Raw genomic sequence first — 25,733 nt, 5'->3', positions numbered from 1 at the left:
GAATCAATGAGTTCAGTCAGGATTACTGACAGGAACACAGGCTATAGAGCATTGACAGGTACATGGGTGACTAGCCAGTAGCTACATCACTGAGGAGAATGTATCTGCTCCAAATCATTTCAGAACATTTTTTGAGAGCATATGGCTAAAGAGCAGTTACTAAAGATCTATAGACCATTTCTCCTCAGTGGATAGAAATATCTGGGAAGGGTTCAGAAAAAGGACCATGGCCTTATCTGAGATTTTAGAAGACAGACATTTCTAGTAGAAAGAGTCTGTTGTCCTCGGTGTGGTTGATTTTGAGAATCCAACCTAGGCACTGGTCCTTTTGGGAAAGCAAATTTGCAGCAGTAACTTACACTGGCTGTTCCCGGAGCCAGGTGGAGATCATCTGGCTTTCAAAGCCTTCCTCCTTCCCTGGGAGGATAGGATCCTCCTCCATGCTTCCCTCACATCCTTGTTCCTCAGAGTGTAGATGAGTGGATTGAGCATCGGAGTGAAGACGCAGTAGAAGAAGGAGAGGAACTTGGACTGCATGTTGTTGCCCGGAGGCTGGAGGTATGTGTACATACCTGGACCAAAGAATATGGTGACGACGAGCAAGTGGGAGCTGCATGTGCTGAATGCCTTGCGCCTTCCCTTGGCTGAAGGTAACTTCAGCACGGCCCTAGCAATGAAGGTGTAGGAGGCGAGCACGGTCAGAGGAGACACTATTCCAAAAGGAACAGCTCCCAAGGCTAGGGACAGGTTATTCATAGTGGTATCACTACATGCCAATTTAATCAAAGCGGGCACCTCACAGAAGAAGTGGTCCAGTGTATTTTTTGCACAAAGGGTAAGGTAGAGGGTGAGTGTGGCTTGAACCAGAGAATTGGCCAGGCCAAGGGCCCAGCATACAGCTGCCAGCCACACACATGCCCAGAGATGCATGATGAGAACATATCGGAGGGGACAGCAGATGGCCACATAGCGGTCAAAAGCCATGACGGCCAGCAGGGCACATTCCGTGCCACCCATCCACTGGTAGAGGTAGGCCTGTGCCATGCAGCTCCAGGAGGCAATGGTCTTTTCTGGGCCCCAGAGGTTGATTAGCAGCTGTGGGACAATGGTGTACGTGACACAGAGATCCAACATGGAGAGGTTGTCTAGGAAGAAGTACATGGGTGTTCGGAGTCTAGGGTCCACCAAGGACAGGAAGATGATAGAGCTATTTCCTATCACTGTGAAGATGAAGGAGACCAGAAGCACCCCAAAGAGGGGCATCTCCAGCCATGGGTGATCAGAGAAGCCCACCAAGACAAATGTGTTGGGGAAACTCACATTCTGGCCTTCCATGGCCACCCGCATCACATATGCCTGCACAGAAAAAAAAATAACATTTTCAAGTTAAACGAGACGCTTCCTTTTTAATAAGCCCCAAGGCAGCATCTTTAAAACACCCACTGGATTTGTGGCACTGTATTAGTGAGATATTCTCTGTAACCATTTCGAACAGTTTCCCAGTACATGGCTGATTCCAGGTATTACTCAATAAGTTAATGTTCACGTCACGTTAGAGTGAAAAGATCTAAGATCTGATGAAAACATCTACCCAGCGCCTGATCAAGTCAAAGAGGAATCTGTTGGTGTGAATGCTTTACTCTGCCTCTTCCTCCTCTACTATTTCTTTCCTCCACAGTCTTCCGCCTTCCACACTTTCAGCAAACACGGTGCTGCAATGTCGTCTGGAAAGGACGATGCTGTCCTTTCATCTGGGACATCTCTTTCCTGACTCTATTAGAGGGAAATGCTATCCAACGTTTCCTTTAAGTACAGGTAGGTGAAGCAGGGTGTTGGGACTCAGACTGGAAGGTAGAAACTCGGGTTTATAACACACACACCCAACTCTGTGAGCTCTTTCTACTGGGAGAGGTTGTCAAATCGGTTACTAAAATAAAGAGGTTTATTTTAGGAAGTCAGCTCTCAATTTTACCCCAGATTCTATCATAGCAATGTGACTTCTCATCAAAATCATTTAACTGCATTTCAATACATAGTTTTGATATAATCAATGTATTTATATTGTCATTTAGCTATCAATACCATCCACTGCTAGAGGACAGCATCAGTTGGCAAAGGTCAACTATAAATGAAGGAAAATTAAGTTGGCTCCCAGAATCACACTCCTCTTAAACTCTTCTTATCTGGTGTTCACATTAACCTGCTTGAATAATTTCCAGAGATTCTGTCCTCTATTATTCTATCAGGCCATTATTTTTAAGGTCATATGAACCTTCAAAACCTCAACACATGGCCCTGGCCCAATTCTGGCCTGGCTTCTGACCCATACCTCCCTTCTTTGCCCATAAATGAACAGGTAGGTTATACATGGGCTGCTCAGAGTGGGATTATAATTAACTTCCGTAATATCAGCTTAATTCTTTCTCTGAACACCACCCACACAGGTGCTCAGGTTAGGGTGACCTAATCTACCCCCTCATAGTGCATGCAGTGATTGCTACCCAGATTTATGTAAATTTTTCCCCATTACTCTAAACTTCATTTTAGTTCTTTTTGTCCCTACAACTACTACAGCACTATTGACTTAACCTGTATTTTTATGTATCACCATTAAATATATGTCAGAAATTTTATTTTGTTGGCTTATAGATCCTAATACTTACTAGGCAGCGACTTAATTTTCCTTGAATGGTTACTGTCCTGTTTTGGTCTACTATGTATGCTTATTTTTTAAGTTGAAATTTGATTTGTTCTGGCATCTTAGAGTACACAAAACCCTATATCCTAGTTTCTTGGATATGAAAATCGCTGAGGTGATGGGTGAAGAAGGTCATAATTAGGTTGAAGAGCACAGCCTCCTAGATGCTCTTATGTTATTTTCCTTGATTTAAAAAAAAAATCTCATTTCCTACACTAGTCCACACTCAGCAAGTAAGAATATTCTCCATAGCTGGGCAGTGGTGGCGTAGGCCTTTAATCCCAGCACTCGGGAGCAGAGGCAGGCGGATCTCTGTGAGTTCGAGGCCAGCCTGGTCTACAAGAGCTAGTTCCAGGACTGACTCCAAAGCTACAGAGAAACCCTGTTTCAAAAACAAGACAAAACAACAAAAAAGAATATTCTTTATTATCCTTGTGGGATTTGCTAGAGGAGAGAGAAACTTACTACAGACATAAGACCTTAGCTGGCCATTCTTACTTACCTCGAGGCTGAAGAAGGAAGCGTGCAGAGTGAGGAACCAGCAGTGAGAAAATGGATGACTGGGTGAAAGAATTTGCACTTAGACAGTGAGGGCTTTAAGGAGTAGGAGGCAGACTAAGCGGAGTGCAGAAAGAAGCGTGAATTTGATGACACTGGAGGGGGGGGGGCGTCTCCTGAGGTTCACCCCTTAGATCTTTTGAGACTTGAGTTATCTCCTGTAGATAATTAAGTCAAGGGCTGTATTTGTACAGAGGAACATTCTAGAGGGATTTCTTGTTAATTTATTGTCTTTAGACTCATCGTTGCCCTGGAGAATGTGTCTGAGTTAACTGCACACAACAGGACTGAAGCAGTCTGCAGTCTCTTCCTGGGTATGGATTTCCCATTAGTGAAGGTGTATGGGTTTCCCATTAGTGAAGGTGGTTTGGGAAGTCTGATGTCTGCTCTAGCAAAGGGGTTCTGAAGATATTTCTTGATAGCTACCATATCAGCAGCATATTGGCAAGTTCTTCATTGAATGGATTTTTATTTTGTTGCCATAGGGATAATGTTTTGGTATCTTGATGATTATTTTATTTCATAGTTGTCCTGGTTGGTGTTTTTGTTCCTGGCAACTTGACATAAGCTAGAGTTATCTAAGAAGAGGAACCTCAGCTGACAAAGGGCTTATATCAGATTGCCTGTAGGCAAGTCTGTGGGGGGCATTTTTTTTAAAATAATTTTTTAAAAATTGTTTTTATTGAGCTATATATTTTTCTCTGCTCCCCTCCCTTTCTCCACCCTCCTCTTCTACCCTCTTCCAAGGTCCCCATGCTCCCAATTTACTCAGGAGATCTTGTCTTTTTCTACTTCCCATGTAGATTAGATCCATGTATGTCTCTCTTAGTGACCTCTTTATTGTCTAGGTTCTCTGGGATTGTGAATTGTAGTCTGGTTTTTCTTTGCTTTATATTTAAAAACCAAGTAGGGGCCTGCATAGCTTGGTGCTAACTACAGCTCTCTAATTGAAATTAAGACCCATTCAACAAGAGGGTACTCACACCTGATATTGGAAACCTAGCCAGTCACCCAAGGCCTAGTGAAGTCATGGATCTTGGAGGAGAATCTACAAGTGCCACTTTACGGAAACAGCACAATCCCTAACAACAATCTAAATGTTTGTCCTTCTTCCCACAGATAGATGCAGCCTTCACCCATCAAGAAAACGTCTCTTTTCAGCAGAGGGACACCATTGTAGAAAACCACAGCCAATCAAAATGCAGAGCTATGGAGCCCAAGTGCCAATGGATACATCTACAAAATAACTCTGATGCCTAAGGCTCGGGGATCACTGCAGAATAGGGGCTGGGAAGAGTGTAAGTGAGAGAATTGCAGTTTGCTGCGAGTCTCCTACTAATGTCTGAAGTGAAACACAGAAGGTCTCACCAGCATGACCACCTATGCATGAGCTGAACAAGGACAGCAATAGATATGCCAAAGTGGACAGGAAAAAGCCCACAAGGCCTCAGCCCTAGACAGAGAACTACAGGCAACTATGGAACGCTGAGAGGGGAAGAAATAGTCCTCCCCAGGGAAGAGCACACCCATTGCTTATCCAACACCAAATGGTCAGCTCTGAGAAATATGTGCAAGTAATAGTTAAAGGCTTATCACAAGCAAGCAAGCAAACAAGTTCAATAAGATTTTCTTAGATTATGTAATGTATGCAGGAATTATTTTATTTTGTTTGTAAATCCATCAGAGAACAAGATACTTTACCTAATATTTTTGTATATTATAGAACCCTCATATTTTATTTACTTTTATCAAGATATTTATTGACAGATAATAACCACATCCTCATGGGATACAGTATGATGTTTTCATAAATTTATCACCTTGTGTTGTTTATTAAAGCTGAATAGCTTGATTAAGTCAATTTATGACTTTAAAAAAGATTTACTTTAAAATTTTTTTTTGTGTACAAGTGTTTTGCCTGCAAGTATATATATGTACCATGTGCATGCAGTGCCTTCAGAAGCCGGAAGAGGGTGTTGGATTCCCTGGAGCTGGAGTTACAGATGGTTGTGAGCTGCCGTGTAGATGCCAGGAACAGAGCACAGGTCCTCTGCAGGAGCAAGCGTTCTTAGCCTCAGAGCTATCTCGGCACTTCAACTTATGATTTTTCCATAAATTCAAAATTCAAATCCTTTTTAAATGATTTGTTTTTATTTCATGTGCATTGGTGCTTTGCCTGCATATATGCCTGCGTGAGGGTGTCGGATCCCCTAGAACTGGAGTTATAAATAGTTGTGAGCTGCTGTGTGGGTGCTGGGAATTGAACCCAGATCCTCAGTGCTCCTAACCACTGAGCCATCTTTCCAGTCCCTTAAACTCTTTTTAAGAGCTGTTTTGAGTTATATGTTGTACTGCTGCTAGCCATACATCCTCTGTGCTCTAGAATATCAATATTCTTCCCTTATCCCCAGCTGCAGCTTTGCATGTGGTCATGTTCCTTTCTTCTTCCCCGTTTTGTCCTTTCTCTTGCCTCTAGGAACCACTGCTTGTTAAGCCTACAAGCCCAGAGTTTCTAAGTTCCACATCTCAGTTGAACAAGTGGTCCCTGCCTCTGTGCCTGCCCTTTCACCTTTGAGTAGAAGTTCCAGTTACTCCCACGTTGCTGCCAGTGACAGATTTTGTTCTCTATGTGACTGAAGAGCATCCCATTGTTTGTGTCTGCACCATATCCTCTTTCTCATTGGTCCATCAATGGGCACCTTGTTTGATAGTGAATCTTGTTCATTGAGAAGAGCAAGAAGCATGGGAGTGTTTATACTTTTGATGTACTTATTTAGTTTCCTTTTGATAAATACAGAATAATAGGATTGTTGTATTTTAAGGTACTTTAAATTAAATTTCTTTAGAAGCATTTCTATAATTTCTGTATGGACAATGCTCTCACATTAATAACAAGGTTCATCAAGTAGACACTGCTTTTGGCTTCTGCGTCCTTGTATAACACAGTCAATTTCCTTTCCTGGGAGTTTTCAGAAGTAGGAAAGTTATTTGGTTAGGTGATGTCAGGGCTTTACCTGTATCCATTTATCCAGTCATGTTTGTTTATATAAGTTTGTCATTGTGATTTTGTTTTGTGTTTTTTTTTTTTTTTTTGGTTTTTCGAGACAGGGTTTCTCTGTGGCTTTAGAGCCTGTCCTGGAACTAGCTCTTGTAGACCAGGCTGGTCTCGAACTCACAGAGATCCACCTGCCTCTGCCTCCCGAGTGCTGGGATTAAAGGCGTGCGCCACCATCGCCCGGCTGTTTTTTTGGTTTTTTTAAAGATAGGGTCTTACTATGTAGCTCTGGCTGTCCTGAACTCACTATGTAGACCAGGCTGACCTTGAACTCATAGAGATTCACCTGTATCTGCCTCCCAAGTGCTGGGATTAAAGGTTTGTGCCACACTATGCCTGACCGTCATTGTAATTCTTAAGCACAGTAGAATGGATCCTGAGACTACGAGGTGATGTTCTATACTTAGAGTTAAGTGTGTTCATTGCCATGCTCTGCAACAATTTGACCATCTCATTGGCTTTACTCTCTATTGTCTCCATTTGGAATCAAATTTTATGTCTTAGAGTAGTGATCAAAGGCCATTACTACTAGCAGAGAGTATTCAATGCAGTCCAGTCAGCTGAAAACATAGACCTGTGTGATGTAGCCCCAGAAAGCAATTGTCTTCTTTGGGTCCAACAGCTTTGGCACAGAGGTAGAAGTGAGACAGAGGTCCAGGATTGGGTGGTTTTCTAGGGAAAAAGCACCTTGATGTTTGGAGTCTGGGATTCATGAGGGAAAGAAAGATGATGGAGATGTTTCCCACTGAGGTGAAGGTGTTTGAGACCAGGACCATGCCAAAGGATAGCATCTCTAGACATGGATAATCTGAGGAAGCCCAACAAGGCAAATGCATTGGGAAAACTCACATTGTGTCCTTCCATTGACACATTATTTATGACTAAATGTAATCATTTGGGTTATTAGAACAAATAAGATTTTTCCACTTTAATAACTTCATGACAAAAACCTCTAACATCCATATGTACTGGTGTGCTGCGTAGTTTTACGTCAACTTGGCACAAGCTGAAGTCATCTGAGAGGAACCTCAATTAAGAAAATGCCTCCATATAATTGGGCTGTAGGCAAACCTGTAGGGCATTTTCTTAATTAGTGGTTGATGCAGGAGCGCTCAGCCCATTGTGGTTGGTGCCATCCCTGGGCTAGTAGTCCTGGGTTCTATAAGAAAGCAGGCTGAACAAGTAAGGAGGAGCAAGCCAGTAAGCAGTACCCTTCCATGGCCTCTGCATTAGCTCCTGCTTCCAGGTTTCTGCCCTGTTTTAGTTCCTGTTCTGGTCTTCAGTATATGCTGAAAATTGACCAAAATGTCTAGGAAGGGACATAGAAAAAATACAGTCTGATTCCTCACCTGAATGTAGCATGAATGGCCTCCACTCCTGCTCTCATTGAGTCCTTTTTCCCTCCGAAATTCGTGCCTCAGACCTCTGTTATCTTCCTTTCTCTTAGGATTCTGGTGCCACCAGAAATGACAATCAAGATCTGTTTCACAGCAGCCTAAGCCGGGGATTCTCTAACCCTTAGTCTTCAGCTTTTACATCTATCAACAACCCAGTTTCAGCATCCTACAAATGGCACATCACAGCAACAGCCCCAGGCCTGTGTATGAGTTGTCTGTGTTAGCTACCTTTCTCATTGCTTTGATAAAATGTCCATGAAAAGCTACTTACAGAGAAAGGGTTTATTGGGATTCATGATTTGAAGGTATAGTCCCGCAGAGCAAAGAATGATTGGCTAAAACAAAAATGGCAATCGCTATGGTGGTAGGAGTATGAAGCAGCTGGTCACATTGTATCTAGAGTCAGGAAGCAGAGAGGTGGGGAGTGCTGGTGTTCCCTCTTTTCTTTTTCTTTTTTTTTCAGCCTGGTATCCAGATCTTTGGATGTGACAAATCACTTTCGGAATGAATCTCCCCTGCTCAGTAAACTTCTCTGGAAGGCCTGTCATAAACAGGAGTTAGGTAATTCCGAATCCATTTAAGCAGACAACGAAGACCAATCGCCATGCCTTGAGAACACAATCTTTCCTCTTTTTCATTCCTCTGTGATTGTTTCTCTTTCTGTGTCTTTACTTTTTGGTGACATTTTGTTACTGTGGTTGGCTGCCTCTTTGTTGGGGATCTGCCTGAAGTGTAAACATAAGAACTTCTTGTGTATTTTCTGAGACTGACCCTCCTTCTGGACATACACCATGAAGGACTTTATATAGTATATATTTTTAAGTAACACACATGTATTGCATGTATTTCTGGGGCCTGTTTGGTAAGTGTTTGTATTGTGTAATGCACTAATTATAACCAAGGCATCGAGATCCTCAACCACTGATTCCCTTTGAAAACACTCAAATCCCCATCATCATCATCATTATTAGAAATGCATCACTTAGGAAAGGACTTTCCAAATAGGGCTCAATTTGCCCAAGAATTAAGACCAACAGTAGACAAATGGGGCTTTAATAAAACTAAAAAGCTTTTGCACAGCTAAAGAAACAATGCTGGGTGAAGAGGAAGGCCAGAGAATGAGAGAGAATCTTTGCCAGTTATACATCTGACAGAATCTATAAAGAACTAAAGCAAAAACAAAACAAAAAAAATCAAGTAAGCAAACAAAACAACAAAAAAGCCAAACAAACAATAAAATTCCCTGTATTAGGGTTATCTAGAGTAACAAAATTTAGAGAAAGAATCTCTAGGTATATCTAGAAAGGGAATACAGGCTGGGGTCCAGCTAATCCAACAATGGCTGCCAATGAATAGAAGTTCCAAAAATCCAGTAGTTGTTCAATCCCCGAGGCTGGATGTCTCAGACGGTCTTTAGTATACGCTGGAATTCCCAAAAAGTAGGCCCTAATGCCATGGAGGAATGGGCTTGCCAGTGAGAGCGAGGGCAAGCAGGCGAAGAACCAAACTTCCTTCTTCCAGGTCCTTTACACAAGCTTCAAGCAGGTGTGGGTCTTCTCACCCCAAAGATCTGGATTAGAAATTGATTTCCCCACTTTAGATTAAGCAAAAATCCCTCAGAGGTTCCCCCTCCATCTTTGCGTTTTAGTTAATTACACATGTAGACAAGATGACAATCAAGAATAGCTATCACAGACCCGTTCAAGTCTGGGACCTGAACAGAGAGGTCTCAAAAGAAGAAAAAAAGTGAATAACAAATATGTCAGTTAATGAAAACAGAGGACATGACGTTGAAAGAGAGCAAGGAGGGCTCTATGGGAGGGCCTAAAGGAGGGAAACGAAAGGAAGAAATGTTGGAATTACATTTAATTAATTTAATTACAATTAATCCCCCCCAAATTCTCTAATAAAAAATAAATATCTCAAAAAATGTTTATCATCCGTTGGAATTAAGGAAATTTCAGTTGAAGCAGCCTTGCGCTTTCACCTTGCTCCACTCAGACTGGCGAAGAGCAAAGCGACTAAAGACAAATGCTGGAGAGGACGCAGAGAAAGGAGCCTTCGCTCTTTGTGGATGGGATCGCAAACTGCCTTGGTCACCACGGAAACCAGCATGGCTAATCCTCTAAAAGCTAAAAAAAATTATCTATCACGTGACCTAGTTATACCACTCCTTAGCATATGCCCAAAGGACTTGACAGCCTGCTCCGCAGATACTTGCTCAACACTGAGGGATACTGTTCAGCTAGAAAGAAAAATAAGATCATGAACTCTGCAGGTAAATGGATGGAACTAGAAAAGATCATATTGAGTGAAGTAATCCAGGCTCAGACAGACGATGTCCCATGTTCTCTTTCACTGGAGGCTTCTAGCTCCAAATTTTCAGCTCTGAGTACCCACCCTGTAGCAATTACAGCAACCAGGAAAGTAAAATGGATCATTGCTTGTGCAGGAGTGTGGGAGCAATAGAGAGGAGATAGAAGGGTACAAACAATCTGTAAGGGAAGTGGGAAAAGGGGGCTCTTATTAGGGAGGGGAAAGGAGATAGATACAGAAGGAGGGAGGAAGGTAACTAACAGCAAAGATGACTAAAAAAATAATGAACCATACTATTAACTAAAAAAATCCCACCTATAAAACACTTATGTCTGTATATAAACATGCATAGTCTAAATGACATCTGGGCTGACAATCCTCCGAGAGCCAAAGACCACTTAGCAAAAACCCCAACACCAGGCATGAGAAACCTTCTTTTGAGTTGTTGATCAGGGTTGTCCAAGAGACTCCCAAACTATTAAAAGCTGTTTTGCTATTGTCCTTGGCTGCCCTCCAGAGATGGAAGGTACGTTATTGCTGAAGACACCACACACACAAGATACAGGGTCCAGAGGCATCTGAACTGGAATGTCTCCTCCCTGAGGACTTTTATGGTACCAGAAGACTTCATGAAGGCTTCCAGAGGGTGAAGCAACCAATAGTCCTACCTAATTATGAGACATATGAACCAAGAAAGAAAGAAAAAAAACCATAACACAATAACCCTAAGAGTGCAGTAGTGACACCCATGCCTTGGGAGTAACCAATAGCTCTCTGATTAGACTTAAGGCCTGCTCAACAAGATGAGAACCATGCCTGGTTCTGGAAACCTAGCTAACTACTTAGTGTTAGAGAAGCCATCGTTCCTGGAGGGAAACCCACAACTGCCACTTTACTAAATCAGCAAAACTCCTAACTACATGCTAAACATTTATCCTTATAAATAAAAAAATAAATAAATAAAAGCCTGATAAGCATAGTCTTCACCCCTCATCAAGGAAATTTCTCTTCTCAACAGAGGGAGAGCATTCCAGAAAACCCCAACTAATAGAAATGTAGAGTTGTGGAGCCCAAACACCAATGGATTCATCTACAATAAACGTATCCTATATGGCCTAGGGAACATTCTGGAAGAGGAGGAGTAAAGATTGTAAGAACCCAAAGATCAGAGTTTGCTATGAGACTGTGTCTTCAGGAATCTCAGAAGCGACGCACATAAAATCTCACCGACATGCTACCTAAGCATCAGCTGAACAAGGACAAGAACGATAGACATGCCAAGTTGCTGGGGAAAGCCCGGGAGGCCTCATCCCTACACAAAAAATGATAGGCAACTGAAGAATGCAAAGATTGGGAGTGAGGAGAATCTTCCCCAGGGAAGAGCACACCAATTAGCAGTGACTAGCTTTAGTGGAGCAATGGTACAAAGAGAATTCTTCATGAATTCCAGGAATAGGTTAACTGCCCAGACTAGGAGCCACTCCTTGTCTGTCGCCTTGATGATCCTGCTCACACGAGCACCAGCTTACTAGCTGATTCACACTAGCCTGCTTGAGCAGGCCTCAGAAAGCGCTGTCCTCATTTAACCGCTCTGGGTGAAAGCCCACAAGAAGAGCAAAGCACCAACATGTGCTACCAACTTCCTCTCTCATCAAAGCCAGTCTCTCTACCTCTGCCAAAACCTCAAAATGAAAGCACCTACTTCTACCTGCTTCCTTCGCACATGCTTCTGTCCTTCTTACATTTGCTGGGTGTGAACCTTAGTGCGTCCTCAGTCCAGCATCATTCTCTCCGTGAAACTTCCTATCATCTGCCCTTGTTTCTCTTACTTGTGCTCATCGACTGTGCTAGTTACCCACAGACTGTCCTTACTTCTTCAGAGCAGGTTGGGAGTTTACATTCCCCTGAGCCTTAGCTCGGGCCTGTACCAGCTAATTAACAAATGCATGGGTGAATAGTTGTATCCTGGGATTAGCCAGATTGGAATATCCAATTAGCTCCTATCATATTAATGGAATCATTTCCCCCAGCATTGTTTCACACAAATGTTGACATAATGATCTTGCCAACCTCCCTTCTTCCCTCTCTCTCCCTCCCTCCCTCTTTCTTTTTCTTCCTCTCTCTCTCTCTTTATTATAGAACATGTAGTTGTTGCTACCCAAAATCACTTTCAAGTGATGTTTCTTTTACTTATAATTTAAATTTCTTTCCATTTGTTTTCTTAAATATTATCCATCATTTTAGACTTGGTTCATATTTTTTTCCTAGACAGGATTTCTCTGTGTAGCCCTGACTATCGCGGAACTCACTCTGTAGACCAGGCTGGCCTCAAACTCAGAGATTCATCTGCTTCTGCCTCCTGAGTCCTGGGATTAAAGACGTTCACCACCACCACCTGTCCAGGTTTTTCTTTCTTTCTTTTTTTTTAATGTAGCTATTTTCCTGTATCATCAGGAGATGACAGAAATTTTAGTTTATTTTCTTCCCGTTTTTATAAATATGAGTCCTAACAGTGAAGGACCAGAGACTTAACAGTTCTGAATTCATTGTAATGAAAGGGGAGTGTGGTTAGGTTGTAGGGCAGCCTCACAGGAGCTTTTAGATTCTAGAATTCTTTTTATATCCCATTTGCTAGAGCAGCCCCCCTCAGTGACCGAGAGAATGTTCTTTTAAATCTTTTGTGAGATTCACTCCAGGAGAAGGTAGTCTTGTTACACACTTCTAAGCCCTTAGATGGCTATCTGTTGTGTGCTGTTTTATTATTTTGACTTTTTGGGGGGCCTACCACCCAGCTCCCAAATAAATCATACATGGAGGCTTATTCTTAGTTATGAACGCCTGGTCTTGGCTTGGCTTGTCTCTTGCCAGTTTTTCTTATGTTAATATGTCTACCTTTTGTCTCTGGGCTTTTATCTTTCTCTATTTTTGTATACCTTTCTTTTCTTCTTTCTCTTTGGCTGGCTGTGTAGCTGGGTGACTAGCCCCTGATGTCCTCCTCTCCTTGTTCTCTCTTGCTCCTTCTTGTTTCTCCAGCTATCTACACTCTCCGCCTTCTAGCCCTACCTATCCTTCCTCCTGCCTTGCTATTGGCCATTCATCCCTTTATTAGATCATCAGGGGTTTTAGACAGACACAGAAACACAGCTTCACAGAGTTAAACAAATGCAGCGTAAACAAAAGACACACACCTGAAAATAATATTCCCCAACAGCCATCCACTTACCCCAGGCTGAAGAAGGAAGGGATGCAGAGTACGGAGCCAACAATGGGAAAGTTGAGTCCTTGGTCAAAGTGATGTAGTTCTTTTTTAGAGAATGGGAAGGTAGAATAACCATAGTCTAGCCAGGAAAGAAGATTTGATGATGCTGAGAGCCAGGAGGAGCTTCTGAGTTTACTTCTTGCATCCTCTGAGACCTAAGCTGACTGTTGTGTGTGGATCATTAAGTCTAAGGGTCTGTTTGTGGAGAAGAGTATGCTAGTGGGATTTGTGCTTCTTTTCATTTATTGTGTCTAGAATCATCTTTGCTCTGGGGAATATGCCTGAGTGAACTCCACACATGAAATCAAACAAAAAATATCTCATAAGACAGGATCAAGATAGTCTGTGGCCTCCTCATGTGCCTGGGAGTCCCAACAAAGAGCATAATAACACGGGCAGTCTGATGTCTACCTTAATGAAGTCAGTGCACTTTAAACATAAGCAAATTAACAACGCACTGAGAAGTTGGGTAGATTTTCTTCTTTTTCTTTCTTTCTTTCTTTCTTTCTTTCTTTCTTTTTTTGCTAGAGGGGCAACTTTTTGATATCTGGATGAAATACATTTCATGATACCACTTTCCTAGAAATGTGCTTTCTCCACATTGTAAACTTGAGTTTGCTGCTTGTCTTCCACCATCAACCTTCAATGGACTTCAAAGGTCAGGCTGCCTGGCCTCTTGAGAAATACCTAGACCATCATGACTATCCCACCCAGATGGTCTCATGCTGAGCTGATGAAAGCCTCTCCCTCAGGAAGAGGGGGCACAACCTTTTCTACCTCAGCCAAAGGCCACATTGGAAGCACCGCCACCACTTCGTCTGTATTCTCCCCATTTCCGTAAAATGTAAGATAGTCTCTATTCACAGCAAAAGTCAGTACATTCCTGTACATGTCAAGTCTATACTGTCTTTCCAATATTCTCTGCATCATACAAGGTGGCTGGTTATAGAGACAGCTAAGGTTTAAAATTTGCATGTAGAGGAGCTTGGGTTTTAATGGTAGAACCAGTTATATCAAGTTTAGGGAAGATGTGTGGAAAACAGCATATGGTAGAAAGTTGGAACTGAAGGAATATAGAAAGAACAAAACCAAGCTGTCAATGAAGCGTATCTCTGGAACAAGGGAAGTGACCATTCTTGTTACAATAAAATGGTTTATTGACCTATACTACATTTAATATACTGTGACTTGCACCAAGTTTTTTTAAATATGGGTTTCCTGTATCTTGAGAGTCATTATTAAGTTTTTATAGGATCACAACTTTGGCATGTGATTAAAACATTGTCATATTTAGAAAGATATGAGAAAGCTTGTTTTTTACTTTTAAAAAGGATTTATTTTTATTTTATGTATGTAAGTATTTTGCCTGAACACCTGTGTGTGCATTGCATGTTTGCCTGGTATCTGTAGATTCTAAAAGAGGACATCAGATGCATTGCAACTGGAGTTATGGGCAGTTGTGAGCTGCTACATGGGTTCTGGGAAATGAATCCAGGTCCTCTTAAGAACAACAAGGGTTCTTACCTGCTGAGCAATCTCTCCAGTGCCCAAACTTGTTTAGAAATATTATAAATGAAAATGTGGATGGTGGTGCATGCCTTTAATCACAGCATTTGGGGACAGAGGCAGGCAGATCTCTCCAAGTTCTGAGTTCGAGGCCAGCCTGGTTTACAAAGTGAGTTCCAGGACAGCTAGGGCTACAGAAGGAAACTCTATCTCAGGAAAAAAAGAAAGAAAATGTCTTTTAGGGTGTGGAGGTATATACTATAATCCTAATGACATAGCCTATTACAGTAGAATCCAAAATTGAAAGTCAGCCAGAGTTATTTAGCAATTTCCAGGCCATTCTGGGCTATACATACTGGTTTATTGAAAACAAACACAAAATCCATATGTTTGACGCTATTTTAGATTGCACAATCTACATAGATTTTATTTGACTCACTTTGTAAAGTCATCAGGATACAAAATATTTTGTTCAATATTTTATACAGTGTATAGTTCATATTTTATTTATTAAAATGTTTATATCATAAATTTCTGCATCTTGTGTTGATTAATTCTAGGTTACTAGTTAGGTTACTTCATTTTTTATTTTATTTTACATTCCAATCACAGTTCTCCCCTGACCCCTCTCCTCCCCTCCCCCTTTATTCCCCCCCCCCAGATCATACCCCCATCCACTCCTCCCAACGGGTAAGGGCTCCCATAGGGATTCAATAAAGTCTGGCACATTAAGTTAGGGTAGGACCAAGCACCTTCCCCATGCATTAAGTCTGAGCATGTCATTCCTCCATAAGAAATGGAATCCAACAAGCTAGCTCATGCACCAGAAATAGATCCTGGTTCTATTTCCAGAAGCCTCCCAGATAGTCCAAGCTTCACCACTGTCTCCCACATATGGAGGGCCTAGTTCGGTCCCATGGGGGCTCCACAGCCATCAGTCTAGAGTTCCTGAGTTTCCACGAACTTGGTTCATCTGTCTCTGTAGATTTCTCCTTCATGATCTTCGCCTCCCTTGCTCATATATTCCCTCCCCCCTCTCTTTGACTGGAGTCCCGGAGCTCAGCCTAGGGCTTGGTTGTGGATCTTGCATCTGGTTCTGTCAGTTGCTGGATGAAAGCTCTATATGGTAGTTGGGATAGTCACCAATATGATTACAAAATAATTCAATTAAAAATGGGGTACAGAGCGAAACAGAGAATTATCAGCAGAAGAATCTCAAATGGCCAAAAGATATTTAAAGAATTGCTCAACATCCTTAATCATCAGGGAAATGCAAATCAAAACAACTCTGAGATACCTATCATCTTACACCTCTCAGAATGGCTAAGATCAAAAATACTGAGAATAGCTTAATTTGGAGAGGATGTGGAGTAAGGGGAACACCTCTCCACTGCTGGAGGGAGTGCAAACTTGTACAGTTACTTTGGAAATCAGTATGGTGATTTCTCAGAAAATCAGGAATCAATCTACACCAAGACTCAGTAATACCACAGTTGGGTGTATGCCCAAAGGATGCTCAATCATACCACAAGGACACTTACTCAATAACATTCATGGCAGCATTATTTGTAATAGCCAGAACCTGGAAACAATCTAGATGCCTTCAATTGAAGAATGGATAAAGAAAATGTGGTACATTTACACAATGGAGTATTACTCAGCTGTAAAAAAAAATGACATCACGAAAATTGCAGGCAAATGGATGGAACTAGAAAACAACATCCTGAGTGAGGCAACCCAGACTCAGAAAGACAAACATGGTATGTACTCACTCATAAATGGATAACCAGGCTATAATCCACAGCTCCAGAGAAGCTAGGTAACATGGAAGACCCTAAGAGAGACACATGGATCTCCCTGGAAAGGGGAATTAGAAGAGATCTCCTGGATTAACTGAGGTGGGAGGGGGCGGTAAAGGGAATGGAATGGGAGATGAGAACTTGAGGGAACGGGATGGTCGAGGGGGGAGAGAGATGGAGTGGGAGAGAAATGAAAGAGAGATCTTGATGGGGGAGCCACTATGGGGTAGGGATAAACCTGATGCTAGGGAAATTCCCAAGAATCCACAAGGATGACTCCAGCTAAGACTCCTAGCAATAGTGGAGAGGGTACCCGAACTGGCCTGCTTGTGTAGTAAGATTGGTGACTACCCTAACTACCATATAGTGCTTTCATCCAGCAACTGACAGAACCAGATGCAGAGATCCACAACCAAGCACCAGGCTGAGCTCCGGGACTCCAGTCAAAGAGAGGGAGGAGGGAATATATGAGCAAGGGAGGTGAAGCTCATGAAGGAGAGATCTACAGAGACAGCTGAACCAAGCTCGTGGAAACTCATAAACTCTAGACCTATAGCTGTGGAGCCTCCATGAGACCGAACTTTGGACTGTGTGTGAGGCACCTGGCAGTAGGACCAGGATCTATTTCTGGTGCATGAGCTAGCTTGTTGGATCCCATTTCTTATGGAGGGATGCCATGCTCAGCCTTAATGCGGGAGGAGGGTCTTGGTCCTGCCTCAGTGAGCTGTGGAGAGTGGGGTTCCCATATGATGACTGTCTTGTCAGAGTTAAGATTAGTTCATTTTGGCCCCTAGAATTCACACCTTCTGAGAGGAAGGGAGGTGGGGTACCCTGTATCATGACTTGTGATCATTGCACTGGCTGTGTATCATACTCCTGATTGGTACTGTCCAATCAGGTAGGAATTAAATGGTGTATGGTGTACAGAGAAGAAAGTGTCCTCTTGGCTCCTCCAGAGTGCCCTGTGCCTGTCACCCTCACCCTATTCTTCCCATGATGGAGGGTGTACGCCCGACTCACTACTCTGTTTATCTCCCCACACTTAAAAATTATTTTTTTATTATTATCCCTTACATGCCTGATTGTTTTCTAATGAGAGACAGAAAGGAGGTAGATCTGGTAGAGAAGAACTGGCAGGAATAAAGGGAGGGAAACCATAATCAGGATATATATATATATATATATATATATATATATATATATATATATATGAAAAATGTTTTCAATGAAAGACAAAAAATTAACTTTGTGAATTCAGGCCAAATATTTTTTAACATACAACCCAGAAATCAGTTTTCTCTTATAGAGCCCCTGAGATGCATTCTGGGGACTTGCCACCACTGCTACCTTGGGAGTTCTGTCTTTGAATGGGAGGAGGGATGGGGTGAATCTCTTCAGGAGAACAATAGTCCCCCGAGGACCTCATCTGTAAACAGGTGCTGATTTCTTTTCTGTCCCTAGACTCTTCTAAATCTCCCAATCAGCGGGTTATTAAAATTTCCTCCTATTTACTTCATATGAACCAATAAAATGATGTTCATATTCTCCAAGCTATTAGAACTAAGCATGTTTCCCTTTATCCCTATGTCAATCTTCTGGCTTCTGACCCTAGGGTGTCTGTACCCAGCGGTGAGATAAGACACCATGATTTGAATAACACCATGCTGCCCGTGTAACCATGGTAGAAGATGTCATCCTTGGCCATGCCTGCTCATTGCTAGTCACTTCTTTTCCACTGGATTTCTAGAAACTAAAGGTGGCCAGAACTGGCTGCTTTATTTCTGGGGAAACCCCTGGCTGACCTCTGGAATTGAGTGAGGAGAGATGACAGGATCTTAGGTATTCCACACTCTGGTAAGAACAAGGATGGAGACTTTGACATGGGTTTGGCTGTGTTGATGAGTCTCGTAGCTGGTTTTGGACCCTATTGGATATGTGATTACTGCTGAGCGTTCCCTTTGTTGGAGCACCAGGGGAAAAGGTCCCAGCACCAAGCTGCCGTCTAGAATTCTGACTAGGAAGACAGAAGCTGCATCCAGCTCAGAAATAAGCAAGTGCATCGAGTTGAACACAGTGAATTTGAGGCTCATTTGTGTCTTTTTTTCTATTCGTTTTTCCATTCCTGCTGAGATACAAAACACACTACTCTTCCTCCTCTCTTAAATAAAATGTTATCCAGTTTGAACAGGACACCTGTGTGGGTCTGTCTTAGCCCAGAGACCTATCAAATGCTCTACATTTGTAGATTTTGAGGAGAAACATAAGCTTTTTATTTCATTAATGGTTTTACTAAAAGCTGCCACATGCCACCAGCAGAGATGGAGTGCTAACATTAACCACAGTCCTGATGGGCGTGGATTAGACAGCACTAACGAGAATTGCAGAGTGAGCAGACTCTGAGCCCGGGGTTCTAAGGGGCATGCGCATCTTCCTTTCATATGGAGCTGTCATTCCATGCTTCCTTCAGCATTTTTCTTCATGGACCATGCTCTTCTGTCCCAGGAAACAGTCGAGATGACCCTGTGACGGGTCTGTAAGTGTCTGGCTCGCAGTTTAGCTTCCTTCTGTGCCGGCTTTTCTTCATGTAAGCTCTTGTAAGAGAAATAAGTTCCACCTTAATCAAATTACTGACCTTTAAGGAGTTTCCTGATGTGTACTTCCCCTTGCTTTAATCACCATCTGTGACTGATAGGAATTTTAATAACTCGCAGCATCATCCATGAAATAATTGCTCCTTCATGCCTTTCTACAGACTACTTCCTTTTTTTTTTGATAAATTTTGCTTAATCTACCACATGTCAAGTTCTTGTATTCAGAATATAAACAAAGAAACAATTCTCACATCTAGAATTCTATAATGCTATCTCTTTCTTGGGATCTTCCTGATCCATTGGGAGTGATTTTTTTCAAACAACATTTTAGTGAATATTATTTAACGAACTTTAACTTTCCCCTCTTTATTTGTCATTATTCATATAATTTTTTTTTCAAAGAGGACAACTACAGAGTCCTCTCTCCCTCAAGGGCTTCAGTTACACAACTTTGCATATAACTATTAGTTAAATGCATCTAAAAAAGATATGTCAAATAACTTTCTTATCTCACCCTTGTGTTGTTTCTCCATAATAGCTGGCTGGCAAAGGTTATGGGGAGGACCAATGACAGCTACCTACAGGCCTTCATCCTGGTGGGATTTTCTGATCGGCCTAGCCTGGAGATGATTCTCTTTGCTTTTATCTTAGTCTTTTATGTCCTAACTCTGGTGGGCAACACTGCGATCATCCTCTTGTCACTCATAGACCCCAGGCTCCACACGCCCATGTACTTCTTTCTTGGGAACCTGTCTTTCCTGGATCTTTGCTTTTCTACAAGCATTGTCCCCCAGGTGCTGTGGAATCTTTGGGGACCAGACAAGAGCATCACCTACCATGGTTGTGCAGCTCAGCTCTACATCTATATGGTTCTGGGCTCCACTGAGTGTGTTCTCTTGGCCATCATGTCCTATGACCGCTATGTGGCTGTCTGCCGGCCCCTGCACTACACAGTGGTCATGCACCCACGCCTCTGCCTACAGCTGGTGAGTATTGCCTGGTGCTGTGGCTTCCTAAACTCATTTGTCATGTGTCCTCAGACAATGCAGCTCTCCCGGTGTGGACATTGGAGGGTAGAGCACTTCCTCTGTGAGATGCCTGCCCTTATTGCCATGTCCTGCGAAGACACCACGCTTGTGGAAGCTTGTGCTTTTGTCCTGGGGGTGGTCCTTCTCCTGGTGCCCCTCTCCCTCATCCTTCTATCTTACGGCATGATTGCTGCCGCGGTGCTGAGGATGAAGTCAACAGCAGGGCGCAGGAAGGCCTTCAACACCTGCTCGTCCCACTTGACTGTGGTCTCTCTCTTCTATGGGACCATCATCTACATGTACCTGCAGCCGGCCAACAGCTACTCCCAGGATCAAGGCAAATTTCTCACTCTCTTCTACACCATCGTCACACCCAGCGTCAACCCCCTCATCTATACCCTGAGGAACAAGGATGTGAAGGGGGCAGTGAGGAAGTTACTAGGACGCGAAAAAGGGACTGGAGATGCTTAAGCAGAGGAACACTTGACCAACACAAGGTGGCCATAGTAGCCTTATCCAAAGTCCTTGAGACGAGAACTGCCTTGGATTTCATTTACTTGTGTGTGATGAAGTAACTTGGGGAAGAACCCCTAGGCTAAAATGAAGTTCACTAATGTTTCACAAATATCCTTTATACATAGTCTGTAAGTAACTTTATACAGTATTTATACAGTATTTTTAGTGCACCTGTGCTCTGCCTATGGTCTGTTTCATGAGGTCAGAGTTGTACTTTTCCACTCGTGGTGAGTGTCATGTTGGTGTTCAAAAAGATTGGGATTTTGGAAATTTAGGTTTTGGATTTTCAGATTGAGGATGTTCAACCTCTCATAGATGATTTGTGTTACGTTGCTGCCTCGGGTGTGTAGATAACCGTGTGAGTTTGAGACTGAGCCAGCCCTGCATCTCCGGATGGGAAGTATCTTCCCCCATCTGTAGGCATTGCTCTGGGATGCCTTCGCTCTCATGAACTAGCCACAACTGCAGGGCACCTACGGAGACACTGAACAACCTGCACACAAGGTGGTCAACCCTGAAAACAAAGAGACAACAAATGTGGCCTTTGCTCCAAGCTGTCAGACTAGAAGACGTCAACATCAGTAAAAATCATAGCATCTTGTGCTGGGCGTGTGGAGGCTCCCCAGGAGAGGGGCTCCCCTTTAAGCTACTGTCTGAATAGGAATTGCTGAGTCAATCACCTGCACCTTCCCCTCGGATGTTTTCCATAGCAAAGGACTTCTAAGTAGGCTATCTACAGCAAAGGACACGGACTTGGAACTGATAACTTTGGTTTCTTTAAGCAAGTGATCACGAATAGCCGTAAATATCCCTCTCCAAAGAGAGCTCTCCTGTATTTACATTAGTTACCACCCCATCAAAAATTACTGAGGACCAAGCTTGCAAAATCAGTGTATTCAGAAAATAGAACTTACTACGGGTTCCAGAATTTCCAAAACTTGAGAGGGGACAATGACTCTTTTCTTTTCTTTTCTTTTCTTTTTTTCTTTTTTTCTCTCTCTCTCCCTTCCTGCCTTCCTTCCTTCTTTCCTTCCTTCCTTCCTTCCTTCCTTCCTTCCTTCCTTCCTTCCTTCCTTTCCTTCTTCTTTTTTAAGACAGGGTTTCTCTGCGTAACCACCCTGGGTATCCTGGATGACATGCCACCACCACCACCAGGCAGAGTCACAACTTTTAACACACATTTTTCTAAGAATTTCCCAGACTCTCTCCATCAACCATGCCTCCTGAGTGCTGACTTTAAAGGTGTGTGCCCCACATTTAGCAAAAGCAGCAATCTCTTTTTTATTGAAAAAATTAATACAGTATATTTTGATCACATTTTCCTTCCACATCCAAATCTTCCCCACACCCACCCTCTGAACTTGATGTTCATGCTCTCCCTCTCTTTCAAAACAAAGGAACAACAACAAAAAACCCCAAAACAAAAATAAAAATAAAGACCAATAAGACAGAAGATGCCCAAACAAAGCAAAATGAGACAGAGTCCACAAAAATACCACAGAGTTAATTTTGTGTTGGCCAACAACTCCCAAGCTTAGGCCTGCCCCAAATTGTGGTTTATATACCCTGTGAGATTGCATTGGATAAAACCGATTTTCTCTTTGCCAGCAATATCAATAGCAGATAGCTTCTTGGTTAGGGATGGGAGCCTGTGCCCCCTGTCCCATCTTAGTGTTGGAACCCCATGGGTTAGAATCTTTACAGATCTTATGTGTGTTGCTATGATCTCCATGAATTCATAGATGCATCAGCCCTATTGTGTCTAGAAGACACGGTTTCCTTGGAATCATCTGTCACCTCTGGCTCTTGCAATCTTTCTGCTTTCTTCTCTGTGTAGCTCCCTGTAGCCTTGAAAGGAGAGGTTTGATGAAAACTTCCCATTAAGGACCAAGTGCTCCAAGGTCCCTTATGTCCTTTGTGTTGCCCAGCTGGGTCCAGTTCCTGTGTTAACCCATCTGCCACAAGAAACTTCTCTTCTTGACACAACCTTCTTGAGAGTGTATTGAGGCAGAATTCATTTAATGCTGTGTTCTTTTGGCAGAATAATAGAATTAAGCTTTCCCCAAGGCCTGTGATCAATCTAATCTCAAGTTTTGACCATATTAGCAGTGTCAGGTATGGGTCCCATCTCATGGAGTGGGCCTTAAATCCAATGTAAAAAGGGGTTGGTTACTCCCATAACATTTGTGTCACTATTGAGCCAGTTTTTTTTTCCATAATGTTCACTGCTGTAGGTCACAGTGTTTGTGGTTGGTGATACTGATCACTACCTTTCTCCTCTGGAAACATGCAGAGTTCCTTCAAGGATCGTGAGTACTCCACAGTAGAGGCGAAGCTTCTAGGCACCAGCTCAGTTTATCTGTGTTCGATGCCGTAAGTAAGAGCTGTATTCAGCAGCAGGGCCTTACTGTCAGGTTGTGGAGAGTAACCCACAACCAGAGCAATAACATGATGATTGGGGATTTCCACAGGGCACCTTTGGCAATAACTCGACAAGATGTAACCTACTTCTGGCACTGGATGTCTTACTTGGTGGCAACACGTTTACTTGAAGCACCGTTTCCACTAAATATATGGTGATTCCATTTAGATTCCTTTTAAATAAGTATATATGTTAGGAAGCTTCTACAGTAGTAGGTGTCCATATGGTTTTTCAAATAGCCTTTAATGTTAGTTTTCCCTCCCCATATTTCCTCCTTGACCCCTCTTTTCCATCCCTTCCTTATCTAATATTTCTATCTAGCTTCCCCTTTATCTCCCCAAAACAAACTATTCGATTTCCCCCTTCTTGGGAATTCGTCTTCTCCTCCACCATCGCTTAAGGTACCTAACCTCTGTGCTTATTTTAATTGCAGCACACATATTGATGGTTTAAAAGCTAATACTCACATATAAGAGAAAATGTACAATATTCATCTTTTTGTGTCTGGATCACCTCGCTCAGAATGATTTTTTTCTAGCTCCATTCACTTACCTGTAAATTTCACAACTTCATTTTTCTTAGCAACTGAATAATACTCCATTGTGTAAATGCACCACATTTACATTATCCACTCATCTGATGATGGACATCTAAGTTGTTTTCAGCTTCTGCCTACTATAAATACTATAAATAAAGCATCAATGAACATGGATGAGCCAGTGTCTCAGCAGAAGAATGTAGAGTCCTTTGGGTACATGCCCAAGAGTGGTACAGCTGGATCTTTATGTAGATCTATTTGTTCCTAGCTTCCCAAGGAACTGCCACACTGATTTCCACAGTGGCTGTACAATTTTGCACTCCCACCAGCACTAAATAAATGTTCCCCTTTCCCCACATCCTCTCTTGTATGTGTTGCCATTTGTTTTATTGATCTTGGCCATTCTGAGTGGTGTAAGATGAAATATCATTGACAGTTTTTGTTTTATGCTAGGTGGAAACTGTCAGGTCGAAAGGAAACTAAAGGAGGCACATGTGTCTAGAAGGGACGGGTTTGGCTCAGCTCAGGTTGGGCTATAGAAGAGTTCCTAAGAGCCTACAGCCAGCATTGCTCAGGAACCTGTGAAATGGGTTTCTATCAGCCAGAAAGGGTCTCTTGAAGTATACCTACCGTTCCATATCAAAGCCATGCTGGCCTCCAGACACTTCCCATCCCTAGTCACACTCTCTTGCAGATAGACCTGGTCATGTCTAGCCTGCTTCTTTTTCTCTCTGCTCTGAACTCTCCCAGACGCCTCTGGTTGTTCTCTCTCTCTCTCTCTCTCTCTCTCTCTCTCTCTCTCTCTCTCTCTCTCATCTACACTAAAACCTTTCTAATCATGGAGCCTATCTTGTGCCGACTCATAGAAATTTTTGTAGTGATATTCAAATGGATTAAACATTTTAACATTTATCATTTGTATTATGTATATTTGTATTATATTGAGGTATATTTGGATACCTCATTTACTTCTAATTTTACTAGAAAATACATATCATGCTCATTCATTAAAAAAATCTATCCTTTCACATCACTGTTTTGCTCAAACTAGGCTCACATTTTCTTGATCATTTCAACAATATGAACAAATTGGCAAAATGTAATTTTTAAATTTATTCTGCCAATCTTTCTTTCTAACTATTGCCAGTATTTGAGTGATATAGGTAAAAATCTTCCACAGCATTTATGCCCTGTGAGTTTTTTATTTTATTTTATTTTTTATTTTTTTATTGATTTTTATTGAACTCTACATTTTTCTCTGCTTCCCTCCCTGCTTCTTCCCTCCCCTTCAACTCTCTCCCAAGGTCCCATGCTCCCAATTTACTCAGGAGATCTGGTCTTTTTCTACTTTCTACTTCTCATGTAGATTAGGTCATGTATGTCTCTATTGAGTCCTCATTATTGTCTAGGTTCTCTTGAATTGTGATTTGTAGGCTGGTTTTCTTTGCTTTATGTTTAAAAACCACTTATGAATGAGTACATGTGATAATTGTCTTTCTGGGTCTGGGTTACCTCCTGTGAGTTTTTTTTTAAAATCTCAATTTGGAAAGGATTGGGCTGAAATTAAAGTTTATTATAAAAAACAGTTTGTAATTTGAAATGTAGCATATTTTAAGAACAGGAGAAATTAAATACAATGACTTTGCAATTAAAAAAGTGCTCAGCCAATTCTTTATAATCAAACAATTAATACTCTTAGGAGAAATTATTTCTCTCATTTCTGAATTTGGTTCATTGTAAGGGATGTATCTTAAGTGAACTTACTGTTGAGACTAATTAATTACCTCTCTCTATACCCACTACAAAAAAAAATCTCCCGAGAGTTGTTTCTCTGAGCTAGTCTTTCTAACTCCTGGGAACGGGAGTCAAGGAGCCAGGGAATTCAGTATTATAAATAACTTAGTGTCTTAGGAAGACCTCTATAGGAGAGTCTTTATTTCCTAATGAGTCCCAACCCTTTAAAAGTCTCCCCAGTTTGGTATGGGAAAAAATATTGAGTGGGCACAAGGTATCTGCATCACCCCCTTTCCATGGAGCAAGTGGGGAGGTG

At 42.1% G+C, this 25,733-nt stretch overlaps 2 protein-coding genes across 2 annotated transcripts; one reads left to right on the top strand and one right to left on the bottom strand.

Moving 5' to 3' along the window:
- Window positions 1-387: 387 nt before the first annotated feature.
- LOC119811214 (olfactory receptor 2G3-like) lies at window positions 388-1,347 on the bottom strand. Its single transcript, XM_038324875.1, has one exon. It carries the CDS (start codon window positions 1,345-1,347, stop codon window positions 388-390), a length of 960 nt encoding a protein of 319 aa, XP_038180803.1.
- Window positions 1,348-19,727: 18,380 nt separating this feature from the next.
- LOC119812454 (putative olfactory receptor 2W6) lies at window positions 19,728-20,678 on the top strand. Its single transcript, XM_038327140.1, has one exon. The coding sequence runs from the start codon at window positions 19,734-19,736 to the stop codon at window positions 20,676-20,678; it is 945 nt and encodes a 314-aa protein (XP_038183068.1). The 5' UTR covers window positions 19,728-19,733.
- Window positions 20,679-25,733: the final 5,055 nt, after the last annotated feature.

This window comes from Arvicola amphibius, chromosome 4 (genome assembly GCF_903992535.2).
Source record: "Arvicola amphibius chromosome 4, mArvAmp1.2, whole genome shotgun sequence".
NCBI lineage: Eukaryota > Metazoa > Chordata > Mammalia > Rodentia > Cricetidae > Arvicola > Arvicola amphibius.
This window is presented reverse-complemented; position numbering and strand designations above follow the sequence as displayed.